This window comes from Penicillium robsamsonii, assembly GCF_028829455.1.
Source record: "Penicillium robsamsonii strain IBT 29466 chromosome Unknown utg000002l_segment0_segment0, whole genome shotgun sequence".
Classification (NCBI taxonomy): domain Eukaryota; kingdom Fungi; phylum Ascomycota; class Eurotiomycetes; order Eurotiales; family Aspergillaceae; genus Penicillium; species Penicillium robsamsonii.
The window spans coordinates 632,875-650,350 of NW_026643220.1; the positions used below are offsets into that span (position 1 = coordinate 632,875).

The window sequence follows — 17,476 nt, forward strand, 5'->3', positions numbered from 1 at the left end:
ATGATGATACATAATATTACCGGGCCCTGAGTTGTAGGTGACCCTCTGTCAACTTTGAGATCCCCAATTATGCTAACCAAAAGTGATACCAAGCCTTTCATTATCCAGATACAATACCTTCGGACCGTTCAACCTTTACTTGAAGAGCTAGTTTCAACATTCAATAGGCTAGAAAACAGGTTCGCCAAATAAAAATGGCGTTATCACAAAGGGATGCGTCGGTTCAAGGGACTTGGGCGACCAAAGATGTATGCTATCCCCCCTCTGGGCTTGAGATGTCATTCTGACCACGTTCGGTAGATAATCTACCTTTCAATCGTTGGCCCGTTGATGCTTGCAGCGCTGTTCGAATGGGTTCTCTGGCTCAGCGCCTTCATCTACTGTCTGATCAAGGTGTGGATGAAAGCAGACCATTGGAGTATAAGAGTCCTCGCCGTGGTGATGATGTTCTTGTTCACATTGATACGGTAAGCTACTTGGATATCGGGAGCTCATTCATTAGCGGCTTCATACTTAACTGACGAACCCATATGATAGCCTGGCATTCCTTCCAGTTATGCTTGTAATACTGCCGTTGCCACCACAGTTGACGGCTGACCTACCCCACGAAATGGTGCATAGGTTTCAAGTGTTCGCATTTTGGGCCTTTTCTGTTCTTCTTATCGGCCCGTGGCTATTTTGTGTTTACGGACTCACCACCAATTCCCTGGGAAGAAAAAAGAGGATCAAACGAGTGCTCGATGATCGGATGGCCCCGAAGACTGTGGTTGTGATGCCAGTATACAAGGAGGAACCAAGCATCTTGATTAAAGCCATCAACTCCGTGGTTGACTGCGACTACCCTGCAAATTGCATCCATGTGTTTCTTTCATACGATGGTGACAAGGTGGACGAGCCGTATCTTCATGTCCTCGACCATCTTGGTATTCCGATCTCCCTGGAGAGCTATCCCCAGAGCATTGACTGTATTTACAAAGGTGCACGGATTACGGTATCTCGCTTCAAACATGGCGGTAAGAGACACTGCCAAAAGCATACTTTCAAGCTTATCGACAAGGTTTATGCTGAGTACCTGAAGAGACATGATAATCTGTTCGTTCTTTTCATCGATTCCGACTGCATTCTTGACCGAGTTTGTTTGCAGAACTTCATGTACGACATGGAACTTAAACCAGGTAGCAAGCACAATATGCTTGCAATGACGGGCATCATTACCTCGACAACGGAGAAAAATAGCTTGCTAACCATTCTTCAAGACATGGAATACGTTCATGGGCAGCTTTTTGAACGATCCGTTGAGTCTGGCTGTGGTGCTGTGACTTGCCTCCCTGGAGCTTTGACTATTTTACGCTTCTCGGCTTTTCGCAAGATGGCCAAGTATTACTTTTCGGACAAGGCTGAGCAATGCGACGATCTCTTCGACTACGGAAAATGTCATCTCGGGGAGGACCGATGGCTCACTCACCTGTTCATGATTGGCGCCACGGAGCGGTATCAGATACAGCTATGTATGAGCGCCTTCTGCAAGACTGAAGCCGTCCAAACCTTCAGTACTCTCTTGAAGCAACGCCGACGATGGTTTTTAGGTTTCATCACCAACGAAGTTTGCATGATTACTGATGCTCGCCTCTGGAAGCGCTATCCCCTTCTGTGTCTGGTTCGATTCATGCAGAACACAATTCGAACGACCGCACTGCTCTTTTTTATCATGATCATCGCACTGCTTACAACCTCAAAGAAGGTGGATGATCTTCCCGTGGGATTCATGGGGGTCGCATTGGGGTTGAATTATCTACTCATGCTATACTTTGGCCTCCGTCTCGGACGCTATAAAGCCTGGCTTTACCCGATGATGTTCGTTGTGAACCCGTTCTTCAACTGGATTTACATGGTCTATGGGATTTTCACAGCCGGTCAGCGAACCTGGGGTGGACCACGAGCCGATGCTGCCACTGCTGATGACCATACCACGCCAGGAGAAGCAGTTGAACGGGCAAGAGAGCAGGGCGATGAGTTCAATGTGAACGTGAATACATTCCGCACCAGTCTTGTGCGTCGGGGGTCCGTCCCCATCCGCCCATCGGAGAAGATGGAAGGTCGATTTGCACCTGCCACTGCCAAGCAGCTACTTGATGAATTTTATGTCAACGCAACCGGCCGTGGGCCCGCACTCACACGAATGGTCAACGCGATGGAAAATCCAGGCAATCCCCAGCACCGATTACCTCCTCTCTTTTCTCATTCAACCGATTCTATCAGTGCATCATCGGATTGCGGCTCTAGTTCGATCGCCACTCCACAAAACGTGGACAACCTCCTGATGAGTGAAGACCAAAAGAAACTTTATTGTGCTCGCCAAGGTCGGGCATCGGGCTCGGTGAGCCTCGATGGCCACTATTTGGAGAACCACTTTAATGGGGTCGTCCAGCCCATTTCCGAGCGTGACCTGGGGCTCACCCACCCGCCAGGATCATACCAGAGTCGTTCTGGTCCAGTCTCAGAGCCGTAAGTCATGGCGCCGAGCTACTTTTCAGACCCCGTGAAGACCCAGTGACCCCACCTTATGATATTATTGTCTAAGAAGAACATATGTACCATGCGCATGACGTCACCTTTCGTCTTCCTTTTTTTCTCTCTTTTTTTCTCTTTTTTTCTCCTTTTTTTTTTTTTTTTTTTGTTGTCCGGCCGACTCACCTTGGCATAGCTTTTTGGATCATTCTATTCTTATGTTTTTTTTAGTATGGCGATAATGCTCGCTTCTATAGGATTTTGAATTCAAAATACCTTCCAAAGTATATGATGTCGCCAATGATCCACCATAGATTCCTCATAGAGCGGTGATCAATTTTTATTCTGCTGGCAGGAAACGGGCGGTGAAGGTGGGTAATCCAGCAACCGCCAGAAGGTTCGATGAGGTACCATTGTCCAAGTGGTAAGAAAAACCTATATAGACCAGTCAGAAAGAAGGAAATGAAAAGATAGAAAGCACACATTGACACATTTTACGTTATCAATTTATACCCCAAATTCGAAATTCCTTAGTTCGGCGCCTAAAGATCAGCCAGACCGCTTGACACTTGGTCATCGCCCCTCCAATAATAGTGGAGTGGCGTGCAAATTCTCCCCTCCGACTTCTCTCACTTTTTTTCCTTTGAAACTTCCATCTCTCTCTACCTCCCTACCTCCCCATACCCCCCTACTTTCTTCCATAATGAGTGTCGTCGGCATTGATTTGGGTGCGCAAAGCACCAAGATTGGTGTTGCCCGCAACAAGGGCATTGATATTGTACGTGTCACCCCACGGTCTCGATGCGGACTTTACGGTCTTCTGTCGAGATGAATAATGACCTCACAAATCCGATCAATTGCGCTAACTGCTTTTTTTGTTGACATTATAGATTGCCAATGAGGTTTCTAACCGTCAGACTCCGTACGTTCCAACCCCCTCCCCCCGCTGTCGACTGATAACAGAATACTGATTTGAATTGTTCTAGTTCCGTCGTTGGATTCACAGCTCGCAGCCGTAACCTCGGTGAGGCCGCCAAGGGCGCGGAGATCTCTAACCTGAAGAACACCGTCAGCTCCCTCAAGCGCCTGATCGGCCGTTCTTTCGACGACCCCGATGTCGCCATCGAGCAGGAATACAACACATGCACCCTGGTCGACGTCGATGGCCAGGCCGGTGTCGAGGTCAACTACCTCGGCAAGAAGGAGAAGTTCACAGCCACTCAGTTGGTCGCTTCCTACCTTTCCAAGATCAAGGACATCACCGCCAAGGAATTGCGCGCTCCCGTCTCCGATGTTACCGTCAGTGTTCCCGCTTGGTTCACTGATGTGCAGCGCCGTGCTATGCTTGACGCTGGTGACATTGCTGGTCTCAACATCCTCCGTCTTATCAACGACACCACTGCCACCGCCCTCGGCTATGGTATTACCAAACTGGATCTGCCCGGCCCCGAGGAGAAGCCCCGCCGTGTGATGTTCGTCGATATCGGTTACTCCGACTACACTGCCTCGATTGTTGAGTTCCGCAAGGGTGAGCTCAACGTCAAGGCCACCGCCTACGATCGTCACTTCGGTGGCCGTAACTTCGACAAGGCTCTGACCGAGCACCTTGCCGTCGAGTTCAAGGAGAAGTTCAAGGTCGACATCCACACTAACGGCAAGGCCTGGACCCGTACCTTGGTTGCCGCCGAGAAGCTCAAGAAGGTCCTGTCCGCTAACGCCGCTGCCCCTCTGAGCGTCGAGTCCCTTATGGACGACACTGACGTCCGCGCTATGATGAAGCGTGAGGAGCTCGAGCTCTTGGTCAAGCCTCTCCTTGACCGCCTGACCGTTCCTCTGGAGCAGGCACTCTCCGAGGCCAAGCTCCAGGTCGAGGACATTGACCACATCGAGATGGTCGGTGGCTGCACCCGTGTCCCCTCTATCAAGGATACCATCAGCAAGTTCTTCGGCAAGGGTCTGTCCTTCACCCTGAACCAGGATGAGGCCATTGCCCGCGGTTGTGCTTTCAGCTGTGCTACCCTCTCCCCTGTTTTCCGTGTCCGTGACTTCGCCGTTCACGACATTGTCAACTACCCCATCGACTTCACCTGGGAGCAGTCCCCCGAGATCCCCGATGAGGATACCAGCCTCACTGTCTTCAGCCGTGGCAACGTTATGCCTTCCACCAAGATCCTCACTTTCTACCGCAAGCAGCCCTTCGATCTCGAGGCCCGCTACTCCAATATTGATGCTATGCCCGGCAAGGTCAACCCCTGGATTGGCCGCTTCTCCGTTAAGGGTGTCCAGGCTGATGCCAACAACGACTTCATGATCTGCAAGCTCAAGGCCCGTCTCAACCTACACGGAATTCTCAACGTCGAGTCTGGATACTACGTCGAGGATATGGAGGTCGAGGAGCCCGTTGAGGAGGAGAAGAAGGAGGGTGACATGGACACCGACTCCAAGGAGGAGCAGCCCAAGAAGACCCGCAAGGTCAAGAAGCAGGTTCGCAAGGGTGATCTTCCTATTGTCTCCGTCACCGGTGGCTTCGCCCAGGACCTCAAGGAGGCCTGGACCGAGCGCGAGAACGCTATGTACATGGAGGATAAGCTTGTCGCCGAGACCGACGAGAAGAAGAACGAGCTCGAGGCCTCCATCTACGAGCTCCGTGACAAGATCGACGGCGTGTACTCCGAGTTCGCCAGCGAGGAGGAGAAGGAGAAGCTGAAGTCCAAGCTCATGGATACCGAGGTGAGTTTCAAACTAGCATTTGTTTTCAATCACTATCAACCATACTAACGCATCATTTCCAGGACTGGCTCTACGAGGATGGTGAGGACGCCACCAAGTCCATCTACGTCGCCAAGATGGACGACATCCGCTTCATCGCCGGCCCTATCATCCAGCGCTACAAGGAGAAGGTCGAGGCTGAGCGTGACGCCGTCCGCAAGGCTGACGAGGAGGCCGCCGCTAAGCGTCGCGCCGAGCTTGAGGCCAAGAAGGCCGAAGAGAACGCCAAGAAGACCGAGGGTGATGCTGAGATGAAGGATGCCCCCGCCGAAGAGGGCGAGACTGAGGAGAAGCAGTAAATGCATCCCCATGATATTGGAATGATTTACTGAAGTTTTTTTTTTTCTTTTTTGTTTTCTGAACGGGATTGGAAAAACCAATCCCAACCGCGTTTTGCTCTCATCCAACATGATCCACTACTAACATTTGGATCGAGGTGAATCGCCGCGTTATGACGAAAAGGACCTATTTTTTAAGAGATGTTTCATGGAGCTAGATATTTCGATCGCCTTTGATCGTTGGCCAATTTTTTTTTGTTCTAATGGCAAACGGTTCCGATGTAGATCGTTCCTATTCCCCTTGATTGTTTATGAATAGATGAAAATATACTCAATGCCTTTGTCTTAAATTCTTGAGATCATATGAATAGTAACTATCTCTGGACATGGAAATGCTGGTCTTGGCATGGCAAGTATCAGACTCGCTTTCTTCCTGGCCTGAGGTTTACGCCCAAATTGCGAGCAGAATACTCTCAGGCGGATTGGCTCGAGGAGCCCTAAGATTCGAAGAGAAAATGACAACTTGTAAAGATACAGTCGAAAAGACGCCTTTCTTTCTACTGCTACTACACACACTGTGTATGAATTATTCCGAAAGTCTGCCACCAAAAATCACATCAAAGCCATGTCCTTCAGTTCTCCTTCAGTTGTCTTCTTAATCTTTTCGTACAAGACAACAGCCCTGGAACATCAACAGCAGCAGCAGATACCTACCGCAACCTGTGTCTTCGACAACGGTTGCAGGCTCGCATCCGGCAGTTTCTGCACATGAAAATGTACTCAGGTAGATAATGGTTGCTAACGTCACATTTCAAACTCCCAGTGTTGCGCCAAGCCCATTGCCAGTTCCTGTGATGCTGGCACCCATTGTCCTCGTGTTGGCGCAGACCCTCAACTATCCGGTCAAATGCGTCCTGGCGGACTTCGATATCTGCATCAGTCGGGACTTCTTCGTCTACTGCTTGAATTGCCATTTCCTCAAGTCTGTCCTCGTACCAAAGTGGACAGTCGCATGATTTCCAAACTAACCCACACACGTAGCAAAATTCGCGGCCGCATCTACTAATCATTAACTTTCTTCGCGTACTATATCACTCTGTTTAACAAGGATTGCTTGCATACCGACATGTCATATGGTTGCAGCCGTGGTGGAGCTCTACCATAGTTCGACAGTTGAAGCATCGTTTCCACTTCTCAGCATTCGCAATTTCCAGCACAGCATGGAGAGGTTCGTCCGTTGGGCAATCGACACGAGGGTGTGCAAGGGAGCGGCATGGTACGTGAGTTTGCTGGTGACATTCAGGGCAAGTGCCATGCTCATGTTGGATGGCAGATGGAGGAATGAATTTCGAACATGTTGGCTCGGCACAGTAGAGACGGTCCTTTGCAGTCCATTCAAGGGCTCTTTCACTAAAATTTCGAAGCTCCTCGTAGTCGAGAACTCTCAATGCAACACCCGGTGGCACAACATTGCCGCAACAACGAGGCGGATATAGCTCCTCGTCTTTGATAGCACCGAGAAGCATCTGTCTCGTACAGTTACGGCAGAACTCATGGCCGCATGGACCCTTAAAAATGATGATTTCGATGTTTGTATAACAGGAAGCACATTCTTTCATGATGCTGGTTGTTCGAGATGGATGTATGCGTGAGGAGCCTTCCCCGTTATTAGATGCGTTATCGGTCAGACCCATCCGACCCATGAGATCCCCCATAACAATGGAAACGGCGTCTTCATCGTCGTCTGGCGATATGCTCTCGTTTACTGTCAAGGAATTTGAAACGTCATTAGAGGTCGAGGTTCCATCTATCAAACCGAGAGCGAATTGACGGTCCTGGTTAGCAAGTCTTTCCTCGCGTTGGAGGGATGCTAGTAGCTTTTGATCAGTGGCAATTGCAGTACTCGTGCTAAGTGCCAATATCTCGTCATTAATGGAAATTTGGGTGGTCCGGATATCCTCCCTCAAGCACGCGATGGCAAGTTCGAGATCTGTTTCCTTTCCTACGATCTGTTTTCCTTTCTGTCTGCTTTCGAGGTCATCCAGATCCTCAAGAAGAAGTTGGAGGATCATTCTCTTGTCTTGATCGTGCTCCATCTTAAGAAGTTTGGCGCCAAGAAGAAATAGTCAAAGGAGTGTAAGGAAAGAGGGCGGGTGATGAAATAGAGATGAGGGTTTACCGGAGAAGGGGGAGAAAGGAAGATTGATCATCTGAAAGATTGATTGTCTGCAAGACTGATTAGACATAGTCAAACGAGGCATCTGGTAGCTAATCCATGACAGACAAACGGCGAGGTGCTAACCCACCGATTTTGGTCTTTCAGCAGATTATCATAAAGGTTTTGTCTCTTGACTGTAAGAGATTGTCATTACTCTCATGGTATCTGCGGAAAACAGTCCCTTAGCGACATAAAGCCGTGATAGGACGTTTCTACGATATTTGTAGTCTTTGCCTCATCTCCTCCCATATAATGAATGCTATGTTTGCTATGCTAACTGGTCACCCTAGGGGTGTCAGCAGAAGTGCTGTAGCTATGGGGACCTAGAGCGTGACAGGCGATATATTTGAGCCAGTTTGCACAGGGAGTTATTTGATCTTATAATTTTATGTCGCTTGTAGTTTCAGCTGAAACCCGCGGTATATTTCAGACTCCGTGTAGTTCTCGGCTCTCTACCTCTCAAGTCAAAGATTGTGCCCCTACGGAGTACTCGGAAGTTTCCGAAGGATATATCTGCAAGTTATATGGTGGACATATGAGGTAGAACGGCGTTGAAATTAGACTGTTACCACTTTAGCAACAAAATAGAGCTCCTCGCCCTTATAGAAGCCAAGACTATCTAGCCAAGACTATCTAACTAATAGTGGCGAACTAACAGACTTTAGATATAAAATGAGTTGGTCTGGGCTGAAAGGTCGAAAGTCAATTGAATACAAACATTTTACTGGGTAATTTACCAGGAAGATCACATGACTGCCCAGTCACCCCACAAAAGTGCAGATATTTACATTGCTAGTTTTGTCATTAGTCAATTACATACTGAACTGTACCATATAGCGTACCATATAAATCTACTTCAAGATGCCGTCTACATTGAACATTGCGCAATTGAATGACAATCCCTCCTCTCGGATCATTATCGTTGGAGGCGGCATCGTCGGCGCAGCCCTCGCATTCCATCTTTCCAAGCCCAAAAGTGAAAAGCATATTATACTCATCGACAAAAGCCTAGAAACACTAGTGGGCTCTACCGGCCACGCTCCAGGATTCGTTGGTCAACTCAATGAGTCGCCGGTCTTGACTCAGTTGGCCAAAGATACTGTCCAGGACTACCTCACAATTCCAGGTGGCTTTGAAACAGTCGGCGGCTTGGAACTTTCCTCTGCGCCTTCTGGGTTAGAGCTCTTAGAGCACCGACAGAAAACAGCACAAGGGGCTGGTCTACCTGCGGAGCTTCTCACTCCGGAAGCAGCCGCTTCTCTTGCCCCAGACTTTATCGATGCCAACTCGATTAAGCACTGTCTGCATTTCCCATCAGATGGAACCGCAAATGCAGGCGTCATTACTTCCTACTATGTGGACCAAGCTCGCGCCAGAGGAGTGGATTTCTTGGAAGCCACCGTCACAGGCTTTGTGACCAAGAAGGACAGCGAAACATCGAAGATGACGACTATTCAGACCGCTAATGGAGATATCAACTCGGAAGGCAGTACTGTGATTCTCGCTACTGGCATTTGGACATCTTCCCTGGTTTCCAGCAGCAACACCCCTGTTACGCAACTTCCCATTCCTATTGTCCCCGTTGCACACCCTTACACGTTTACTCCGACTCGGGCTAGACGTGTCGGTCCCTCGTATCCATTCGTTCGCTGGCTGGACCACCACGTCTATGCAAGGGACCATGGAGATCGTGATGGCCTAGGCAGTTATGACCATCCCCCGATGCAACTTGATCCCATTGAAAGCGCCATTGGAGCTTGGCCATCAAGCTTCGATAAAGTGCTGTCGGACGCTGCTTCGCACCTGAAAAACAAGACTGAGTTCCAAGTCCAGGGACAGAACGCAAATCCAGAAGAGCCTTGGGTTGCGGACAAGCCATTCAATGGTATCTTTTCTGTCACACCTGACAACTTGCCCTTTGCTGGTCGAGTTCCTGATGTTGAAAATCTGTGGCTTGCTGCAGCCATTTGGGTTACTACTGCTGCTGGTACTGCTAAGCTATTGGCAAGAGAGATTCTTGGCGATGGTGAACTTTCGACAACTTCAGAAGACAAGGCTCTCCTGGATGCCCTGAATCCTGCACGCTTCCAAGGCGCTGAGGCCGATTTGCTTCTACGACAATCTTTGTCGAAATATAACGATATCTATAACCGTGAGTCCTAGGCTTACTTGAATGACTCAAATCTTCTTGGAGTTTGAGCTATCTTCTACAGGTTTTATCTTTTTCTGGGGTGGTATCAACCTATCGGAGACCACGCTGATGATCCAATGTATATTTTGTTCAGTGTAAGGGATGAGGACGAATGTGACCAATCTTTATCTAGTTGTAGATGTTTCTGCCTGAGACACATATCACATATCACGTGGTAGCTGGCTTATCTCCGTGCTGACAAACCTATCCCCGTAGAACCGGGTCGAACTCTCCAGCGCCTTGCCTATTCGGGCCATATAAGCGGATTCTTCTTGTCGCGAGTTCCTCTCTCACGAGCTCTTCCTCTACAACCACCTATCTAACCGTACCCTACAATGGACTCCTCTAAGGAACTGACCGTCCACCACCATGGGACCGCACATATTATCCAAGTCTCCGCTTCAGCAACATTACAAGACCTCTCTTCCGAGCTAGAGCGCGTCCTAAACATCCCCATCGACAACCAAAAGCTCCTCATAGCCCCAAAGCCAGGAATGCAGAAAGCACCGTTCCCACCAACACTGCTCGACGCAATTCTCCAAACCTCCTCCCCAAAGTTCAAGATCACCCTTCTCGGCACCCCCGCCAAAGCAATCGCCGATCTGCACGAACAATCCGCCAGCGAACAGCGACGACAAGAATCACGAGCTGCCGCACTAAGTGCCGCAAGACGCAATAAACAAACACCATCCTCCAGCCGTAGCGGCGGCATCCACACCATCTCATCCTCAAACAACAACTACACTTTCCACCGTCTCCTCCCACTATCCTACCTCCCCAATCCAGACCGCTCTCTCGACTTTCTCAAACGCCTGCGCGATGACCCAGGCATCCGCGCTGCAATGACAAAGCACAAGTTCTCCGTCCCGCTCTTGACGGAAATGAACCCAGCGGAACACACGACCAGCGAGTCGCGGACGCTAGGTCTGAACCGAAATAAAGGCGAGGTGATCGAGTTACGTTTGCGAACGGATGCTTATGACGGATACCGTGATTACCGTACCATTCGGAAGACGCTGTGTCACGAGCTTGCGCATTGTGTGTTCGGGCCTCATGACCGCGACTTCTGGGACTTGACGTCCCAGATTGAGAAGGAGGTTGATCGCGCTGATTGGAAATCTGGTGGGAATCAGTTGTCTAATCAGGAATTTTATAATCCTGGTGATTGGGATAGTGTGCAAGATGGGGAGGAGTTTGTTGATGAGTGTGGGTGGACTGGTGGAGAGTTTGTCCTCGGTGGATTGCAGGGCGACTCGACTGGAGGCCAGGGTGCTTCTGGCGGGACACTGTCTCGTAGAGAAATCATGGCGCGGGCTGCGGAGGAGAGGATGAAGAGGGAGAACCAGACCGGGAAGCAAAATGATGCTAAGTGATATCATGGCTGCTCATTTGGCGCACTATCTTTTTCATGATTTATGAGTTCCTGCTTTTAACCTACATATGTACATAGCCTCTGATACCATACTCTCCGTTTGTAATGAACCCATTTCTGTACATTGGAGACCGTATAATTTGTCGCGTAATTAGACTAATCTCTGAATATTTACAACTGCTCGTTGACAAAGAGACCGGCCATACCCTGTCCAGTTCCAATACACATAGAAGTGACCAAAACCTTACTCTTTGTCCGACGAGCCTCGCTCAGAATGGTCGCGATCTGGCGCGCACCTGTTGCGCCGAGTGGGTGACCAATGGCAATAGCACCACCACGAGGGTTGACCTTGGCGTGGTCAAGTCCAAGGTTCTTAATACAGTAGACGGCCATAGAGGCGAAAGCCTCGTTAATCTCGTAGATATCGATATCATTCTTGTCAAGCTGGAACTTGCTCAGCAGCTTGGGGATAGCGGCAGTTGGGCCGATACCCATCACGCGAGGGGGCACACCGGCAACGGTAGCACCACAGAACTTGGCAAGGATAGGCTGGTTCAGCTCGATAGCCTTAGAGCGGCGCATGAGAAGAACTGATGCGGCACCGTCGGTAACCTGGCTGGAATTTCCACCAGTGGACTTGTCACCGAACTCTGGGAACGCAGGGCGAATCTTGGAAAGCGACTCGAAGGTAGTACCGGGGCGAATACCATCATCGCGAGACAGAGTCACCTGCTTAACCTCGCCAGTCTTGGGGTCCTTGACCTTGACAGAAATGGGAGCAATCTCATCAGCGAACCATCCATTGTTCTGAGCAGCCTCAGCACGACGGAACGACTCCGCAGCATATCGATCCTGCTGTTCGCGGGGGATATCAAAGTCCTTGCCGATGTTCTCGGATGTCTGGCCCATGGGCTGCATGCAGTCGGCGGCCTCCTGGTTGCGCAGGACTTCCTCATTAAAGGGCTTCTCCAGACGGTCGCCAGCGGCGGACATCAGCTCGGCACCTACAGCGACACCAATGTCGATGGCGCCCAGTTGGATCTGGGCCGCGATATCCTGAACAGCCTTTAGCCCAGACGAGCAGAAGCGGTTCACGGATGAGGCGCCGGCTGTGTGGGGGATACCAGCGGCAAGAGCTGCAGCGCGGACCATGTAGGCGGCTTTGCCTTCGCCAACCTGTTTGGGGGTTAGAGCATGTCAATATATATTTGTGGAAGGGAGAAAAAGATCAAACATACGTTGCCGAGGCAAACATCCTCGATCAGAGCAGGGTCAATCTGTGACTTGGCCAGAGTCTCCTTCAACAAGGCGTAGATCATGTAGTCCAATTCTGTGTCCTTGAACCCGCCCTTACGCGCCTTGGTCAGCGGTGTGCGGATTGCTAGGGTGATGACCACATCGTCGGGATTCTTCTGTGTACTATGTTTGCTTATTAGACTCATGACACATAACCGAGTTCGTCTGAGGGCTTACATAGCAGAGAGGCCGTTGGCGGCGCCGGGCTTGAGGTGGCTCAGGAGCGAGCTTAAACGATCTGCGGCCATGATGTATAAAGGTGGAGAGACTGAACAAATTATATAGTCAGTTTTCTGCTTTTCCTCTCTTACATAGCTTCTCTTTGATCAAGTTGCCAGTAATGGTATAGAAGTTTTCGGTGTTATTGCGGGGAAGTGTGGAGATTTGGCCGAGAGAGGAACTTACAAATTGTACAGAGGTAGATGGAGAAGAAAGGAACAAAATCAGCAGAAAGAAGGAAAAGGAGTTAGAAGAAGTATGAAGACAGGGAGAAGAGAAAGAGAAGGTCTCCGCTTCGGGCTGGCCGAGATGCCGAGGCATATTTCGCTTATCAGTTTATCCAGCCAAGAAGTACTAAGTACTTTTAACTATCATAGTAATCCCTCATTATAGGAAGTACCTAGTACCTCAACGAGGTCTACTGGCAGTCGTATGGACTTGGCCTCGAGATGCCTATGTAGTTACTTATTTCCGCTGCCACTTCTTGGCTTTCCTTTTCCGTTTTGTGCTCACCTCTTGCCGCTTGTTGCTCACTGAGTAAAACTGAGCACGCGTCTGAGCCTTACATAATCGTTGAAATCGCTCCTTGAGCATCACTTGATCATTATATACAACATAGAATGTCCTGCTCACTCAGACCACCTGAGCGCTCTGATTTGCTCACTGAGTCTCACTCACCGAGCGTCACCGAGCAAAGGCCAAGAAGGACTAGACACAATTATATTAGACTTCTGTGCCAACGGTGTAATGACTGTGAATTTGTAGTTCATGGATAGACCCACGCTTGAAATCCCAATTATAGAGACCGCGGTAGCCAAGGAGACGATGCGTGGAGAAATTTGTGATTAGGGTCATAGCAACGAAGCACGCCTATTGGTTGATCGCATGCCAAGATGAAGTATATCTACGGGTTCAATCAAGTCCTTACATTCTTTTTTTTAACCAAAATCATACGTAAAGGCACAGGATGAAAAGATAGGTGGTAACATGAAGAGCTGTAGCCTGAAAAGGGTGCAGGTGCGATGCCTAATAGAGCGTCGGTAGGTAACCAAAGTTCTCAACGTAAATAGAAGTAGATAATAAGAGAACATTGCACCTACCTGGTTTGGAAATCATGACGAACATATGTTGTAAATATAACTCTCCTTTCTTTTTACCCCTTCTTCTTCTTTTCATCTTTGCTTTCATTCATCAATATCCTCTTTAATTACTATTTATTTCATCACTCAAGATGCCAGATAAGACCCCTTTCCCAATCCCGGAGAGAGTTTCTTCCCTGATGCCACTAAGCCGCCGTCAGGCGTTACGTGGCCATCAGGAGAGGTCGGTCAGCAATTCATCAAGACTCTCTCAGATTTCGCAAGACTCGTTGCAGTCAGCCACATCGGACTTCCTTGACGCCAAGATCGCTGCACTTGAAGACGAGCAGGAGTACACCAGTTGCATCAGAGAGGGCCTTGATGAGATTTTATCCTCAGGGCTACTCAGCAGTGATGCTTTCCAGACAGAGATTGATCCCATCTTAAAAAGATTCCGAGCAGCGTCGCAGACTCTCAATGTGATCAAGCGCCAACGGACATTGATCGAGGAAGACTTAGAAGTGGAGGTTAAGCGCAGAAGGATCACCGAACCCTTAGACGATGGACTTGTTCAGAGAGCATACATGGATACGATCATCCCACGTGTTATGGGCACGGCTGCGAAGACTCGGAAACAACCCTTCGACCAGAAAAAATTCAGGAAGGAAGTGAATCGATACTACGGCTTGACAACCGAGTGTGTGGGAGACATGTCTTTCTGTCACGTTCTCGGGTTTTTCATCCACGCCTCTACAGTCAAGGCAGCTCACCTGGTGCTTAAGTCCTTAAGCCAACCAGAAGTGTCCCATATTTTCGGAGTTCAGGACGGCGTGTTCTCTGACCCACGCAATTGTAAGAATACCCTTTCCGTTTGAGAAGAGATTGATCTGACGAAATTTTTCATAGCACTGTTATTGTACAGTCCCATTGAATCCCTACTCGACCAAGGAGTAATTGCTGTCATTCCAATTCCTGGCTCGATAACCGAACCAACCACGTGGAGATGTGTTGTGTTAGATGAATCGAAAAATGAGAACTTTATTTTCCAGGCAACGTCAGGGGAAATAATTAAGGTCAAGGTCAGTTCTATTATTCTATTTCCAGGCTAAAAATTGAAGAGTATAGGCCAACAATTATGCAGCACCTCGATAACCGCATTTTACGTTTCCTTTCTGAGAATCGCCCTCGCCGAAGATACCTCTATTTCCGTTTCCTGATCTCCTACCTCCACGCGAAGCGACTGAATCTGGGTGATATAACTGAGAAGGTGGAGGCTCGAAAATTCTGGCCGTCCGGTGGTGAATATTTGAACAAATCCACGCTCAAAACCCTCGCTCAATGTGTCTCGGGATGTGAGCTCCCTGATGAGTTTGTGACGAACAGGACCTTTGAGGGTTCAGCCGATGAGTCTCGCAATCTACAGGCAGGTATGATTCTTGGGGCGGATATCCGAGATACCCATCCTGACAACCGCGGTGCGTTGATCGAAAGTATGAAGCGGCTCTGAAATGTTTGTGGAGTGGAGATTATCTTCAAGAGCAAGGGCTTTTTCTTAATTTCACCTATTATTAGCAAGGATTTGGTGAATACAAGTTTATTTTATTCATGCGTACAGTGTCGAAATAAACATAACAAACGTTGTGAGAGAATGAGTATAAAGCCTGGATACTCCGTAGCTGATTTGGAGGCTCGATCAATTGTGGCTATGTTTTATATGTCAGCTCCTCGTCTTCAACTGACTCTGAGCGCCCTCATAAAAGTGGCGGTAGCTAAGATAGGAAAGCTTCACCCGGCAGAGGAAATCAAGTATGTAGTGTAACCGAGGTAATTGTCGGCTTTATAAAGTGTTAAAGACATTAAATCTTGCAATAATAGCTAAATGATTATTCTCAAATGATTCATTCACGCGCTGTTATACAGGACAATAAGAGATAGCCTCTCAGAGCATCAATATGAGTCCACCGTCATCTCCTTATGCAGCCAATTCTCAAAATTGCTCTCGTGGGCTTTGGGGTCATTATCTACCCAGTTGCAAGAACCATGATGATAATCCAAGATCTCGGAATACCTTCAAATTGTAAGCAATCAATTCGCCACGGATTGGGAAAATACATACATTTTACACTTCCATTCATCTGCAGTCATTTCTGAATCCAACAGAGACCAATCAATTTGTTTCTCACACTCGGGTTCGTCGTTGGAGTCGTGGTAGGTCGAAACATATGGATGGGCTAGGGCATCCGCCGCTGTGATTCTCTTTTGCGGGTCTATATCCAACATTTTCTCCAAGAGATGAATGGCTAGCAAAAGTCAGTATCACCGGAGGTAAACAAATCAGGAGGCACAATCAATCAAGATTCAAACGGGCATACCTTCGGGGTCAGTATCTCCCAGAGTAGCTCCAAGTGACCGGGGTTTCGTTTGAGGTAGAGAGTTCACAAACTTCATCGTCTATAATTTGTAGTCAGTATCTTCTCTTCCATATCTGACACTGCCGTTTGGAATTTTGTCATACAATGTCACTGTAAACTGTCTCCATGACCTCCTTTGGTGGCTTCCCAAACATCTCAGTGATCAGTCTGTACTGATGCACATTGTCTTTGCCTGGTAAAAGTGGCTTCCCCAAAATCATCTCTGCGATGATGCAACCAGTGCTCCAAATATCCACGGCTACGCCGTATCTCTGCCAAGTCAACATGATCTCTGGAGCTCGGTAGTACCGTGTGGCGACATAGCCAGTCATTTTGTGGTCTTGTTCTCGGGCTAAACCAAAGTCGCAAATCTTCAAGTCGCAGTTCTCGTTGACCAATACGTTGCTAGGCTTGAGATCACGATGGACCACGCCGGCAGAGTGAATGTATTTCAACCCTCGCTGGAATAGTCAGTCACACTGTCATTTGCCAGATAGCATATGCAGACATACCAGCAGTTGGTAGGTGAAGAACTGGATAAACTTGTCCTCCAATGGCTCTGATGCTGATTGGATTAAACGATGAAGGTCTGTCATGCAACAGTCCATCACAACATAACTGTGTTTGAACATGATTGGTATATAATTGGATTTGGGAAATCGAGTGATTCACCTACAGATCTTCCGCTGGTGAGATGAAGATATCCGTCATGTTAATCAACTATTGGCAGTCAGTCTTCACATTCACGCTGAGTCTCTTCTTCCACACATACATTATCATGTTTTAGATTGGCCATCAAATGAATCTCGCGATACGTGCGCTTGACCAGGGTAGTGCTATCAAAAGGATTCTTTATTTTCTTTATAGCAACTGTTCGATTGGCCATCGAATCACGCGCCGAGCTAACACTGGTTAGTTACAATCGATTAGAGGAGGGGATATACTATACCAGATTATCCCAGAGGCACCAAGACCTCGTGCTTGCAAGTTTGTATACCTATCAGTGGTATGGAGGGTAGTGCCCATAATTTGATGTGTGATGAATGTAGCCATTGTGAAGTTGTAAATGTGAAGATATAATTGCAAGGGAAAATAATCCTCATTGCATACTATAATTAGGTATCTTTGTACTTTC

The 17,476-nt window shown here is 48.4% G+C and overlaps 9 protein-coding genes across 9 annotated transcripts; 6 read left to right on the plus strand and 3 right to left on the minus strand.

The window, feature by feature from the left end:
- Positions 1 to 194: 194 nt before the first annotated feature.
- On the plus strand, positions 195 to 2,509 carry chsD (chitin synthase D; the record flags this gene model as incomplete). Its single annotated transcript, XM_057227753.1, has 3 exons — positions 195 to 248; positions 301 to 467; positions 538 to 2,509. 3 exons carry the CDS (start codon positions 195 to 197, stop codon positions 2,507 to 2,509), a joined length of 2,193 nt encoding a protein of 730 aa, XP_057087094.1.
- A 702-nt stretch (positions 2,510 to 3,211) lies between these two features.
- Positions 3,212 to 5,576, plus strand: hsp88 (Hsp70 chaperone Hsp88; the record flags this gene model as incomplete). Its single annotated transcript, XM_057227754.1, has 4 exons — positions 3,212 to 3,286; positions 3,399 to 3,430; positions 3,495 to 5,238; positions 5,301 to 5,576. The coding sequence occupies 4 exons, from the start codon at positions 3,212 to 3,214 to the stop codon at positions 5,574 to 5,576; spliced, it is 2,127 nt and encodes a 708-aa protein (XP_057087095.1).
- A 770-nt stretch (positions 5,577 to 6,346) lies between these two features.
- On the plus strand, positions 6,347 to 6,621 carry N7447_003480 (uncharacterized protein; the record flags this gene model as incomplete). Its single annotated transcript, XM_057227755.1, has 2 exons — positions 6,347 to 6,537; positions 6,597 to 6,621. 2 exons carry the CDS (start codon positions 6,347 to 6,349, stop codon positions 6,619 to 6,621), a joined length of 216 nt encoding a protein of 71 aa, XP_057087096.1.
- Positions 6,622 to 6,655: 34 nt separating this feature from the next.
- On the minus strand, positions 6,656 to 7,651 carry N7447_003481 (BRcat and Rcat domain-containing protein; the record flags this gene model as incomplete). The annotated part of the gene is made up of 1 exon (XM_057227756.1): positions 6,656 to 7,651. The coding sequence occupies one exon, from the start codon at positions 7,649 to 7,651 to the stop codon at positions 6,656 to 6,658; it is 996 nt and encodes a 331-aa protein (XP_057087097.1).
- Positions 7,652 to 8,634: 983 nt separating this feature from the next.
- On the plus strand, positions 8,635 to 9,936 carry N7447_003482 (NAD(P)/FAD-dependent oxidoreductase; the record flags this gene model as incomplete). Its single annotated transcript, XM_057227757.1, has 1 exon — positions 8,635 to 9,936. The coding sequence occupies one exon, from the start codon at positions 8,635 to 8,637 to the stop codon at positions 9,934 to 9,936; it is 1,302 nt and encodes a 433-aa protein (XP_057087098.1).
- Positions 9,937 to 10,299: 363 nt separating this feature from the next.
- On the plus strand, positions 10,300 to 11,337 carry N7447_003483 (putative zinc metalloproteinase; the record flags this gene model as incomplete). Its single annotated transcript, XM_057227758.1, has 1 exon — positions 10,300 to 11,337. One exon carries the CDS (start codon positions 10,300 to 10,302, stop codon positions 11,335 to 11,337), a length of 1,038 nt encoding a protein of 345 aa, XP_057087099.1.
- Positions 11,338 to 11,507: 170 nt separating this feature from the next.
- kat1 (putative 3-ketoacyl-CoA ketothiolase (Kat1)) lies at positions 11,508 to 12,880 on the minus strand (the record flags this gene model as incomplete). The annotated part of the gene is made up of 3 exons (XM_057227759.1): positions 11,508 to 12,512; positions 12,575 to 12,755; positions 12,810 to 12,880. 3 exons carry the CDS (start codon positions 12,878 to 12,880, stop codon positions 11,508 to 11,510), a joined length of 1,257 nt encoding a protein of 418 aa, XP_057087100.1.
- Positions 12,881 to 14,082: 1,202 nt separating this feature from the next.
- Positions 14,083 to 15,437, plus strand: N7447_003485 (uncharacterized protein; the record flags this gene model as incomplete). The annotated part of the gene is made up of 3 exons (XM_057227760.1): positions 14,083 to 14,782; positions 14,837 to 15,009; positions 15,072 to 15,437. 3 exons carry the CDS (start codon positions 14,083 to 14,085, stop codon positions 15,435 to 15,437), a joined length of 1,239 nt encoding a protein of 412 aa, XP_057087101.1.
- Positions 15,438 to 15,877: 440 nt separating this feature from the next.
- Positions 15,878 to 17,394, minus strand: N7447_003486 (uncharacterized protein; the record flags this gene model as incomplete). Its single annotated transcript, XM_057227761.1, has 8 exons — positions 15,878 to 15,998; positions 16,047 to 16,230; positions 16,303 to 16,381; positions 16,446 to 16,802; positions 16,854 to 16,959; positions 17,018 to 17,061; positions 17,114 to 17,243; positions 17,291 to 17,394. 8 exons carry the CDS (start codon positions 17,392 to 17,394, stop codon positions 15,878 to 15,880), a joined length of 1,125 nt encoding a protein of 374 aa, XP_057087102.1.
- Positions 17,395 to 17,476: the final 82 nt, after the last annotated feature.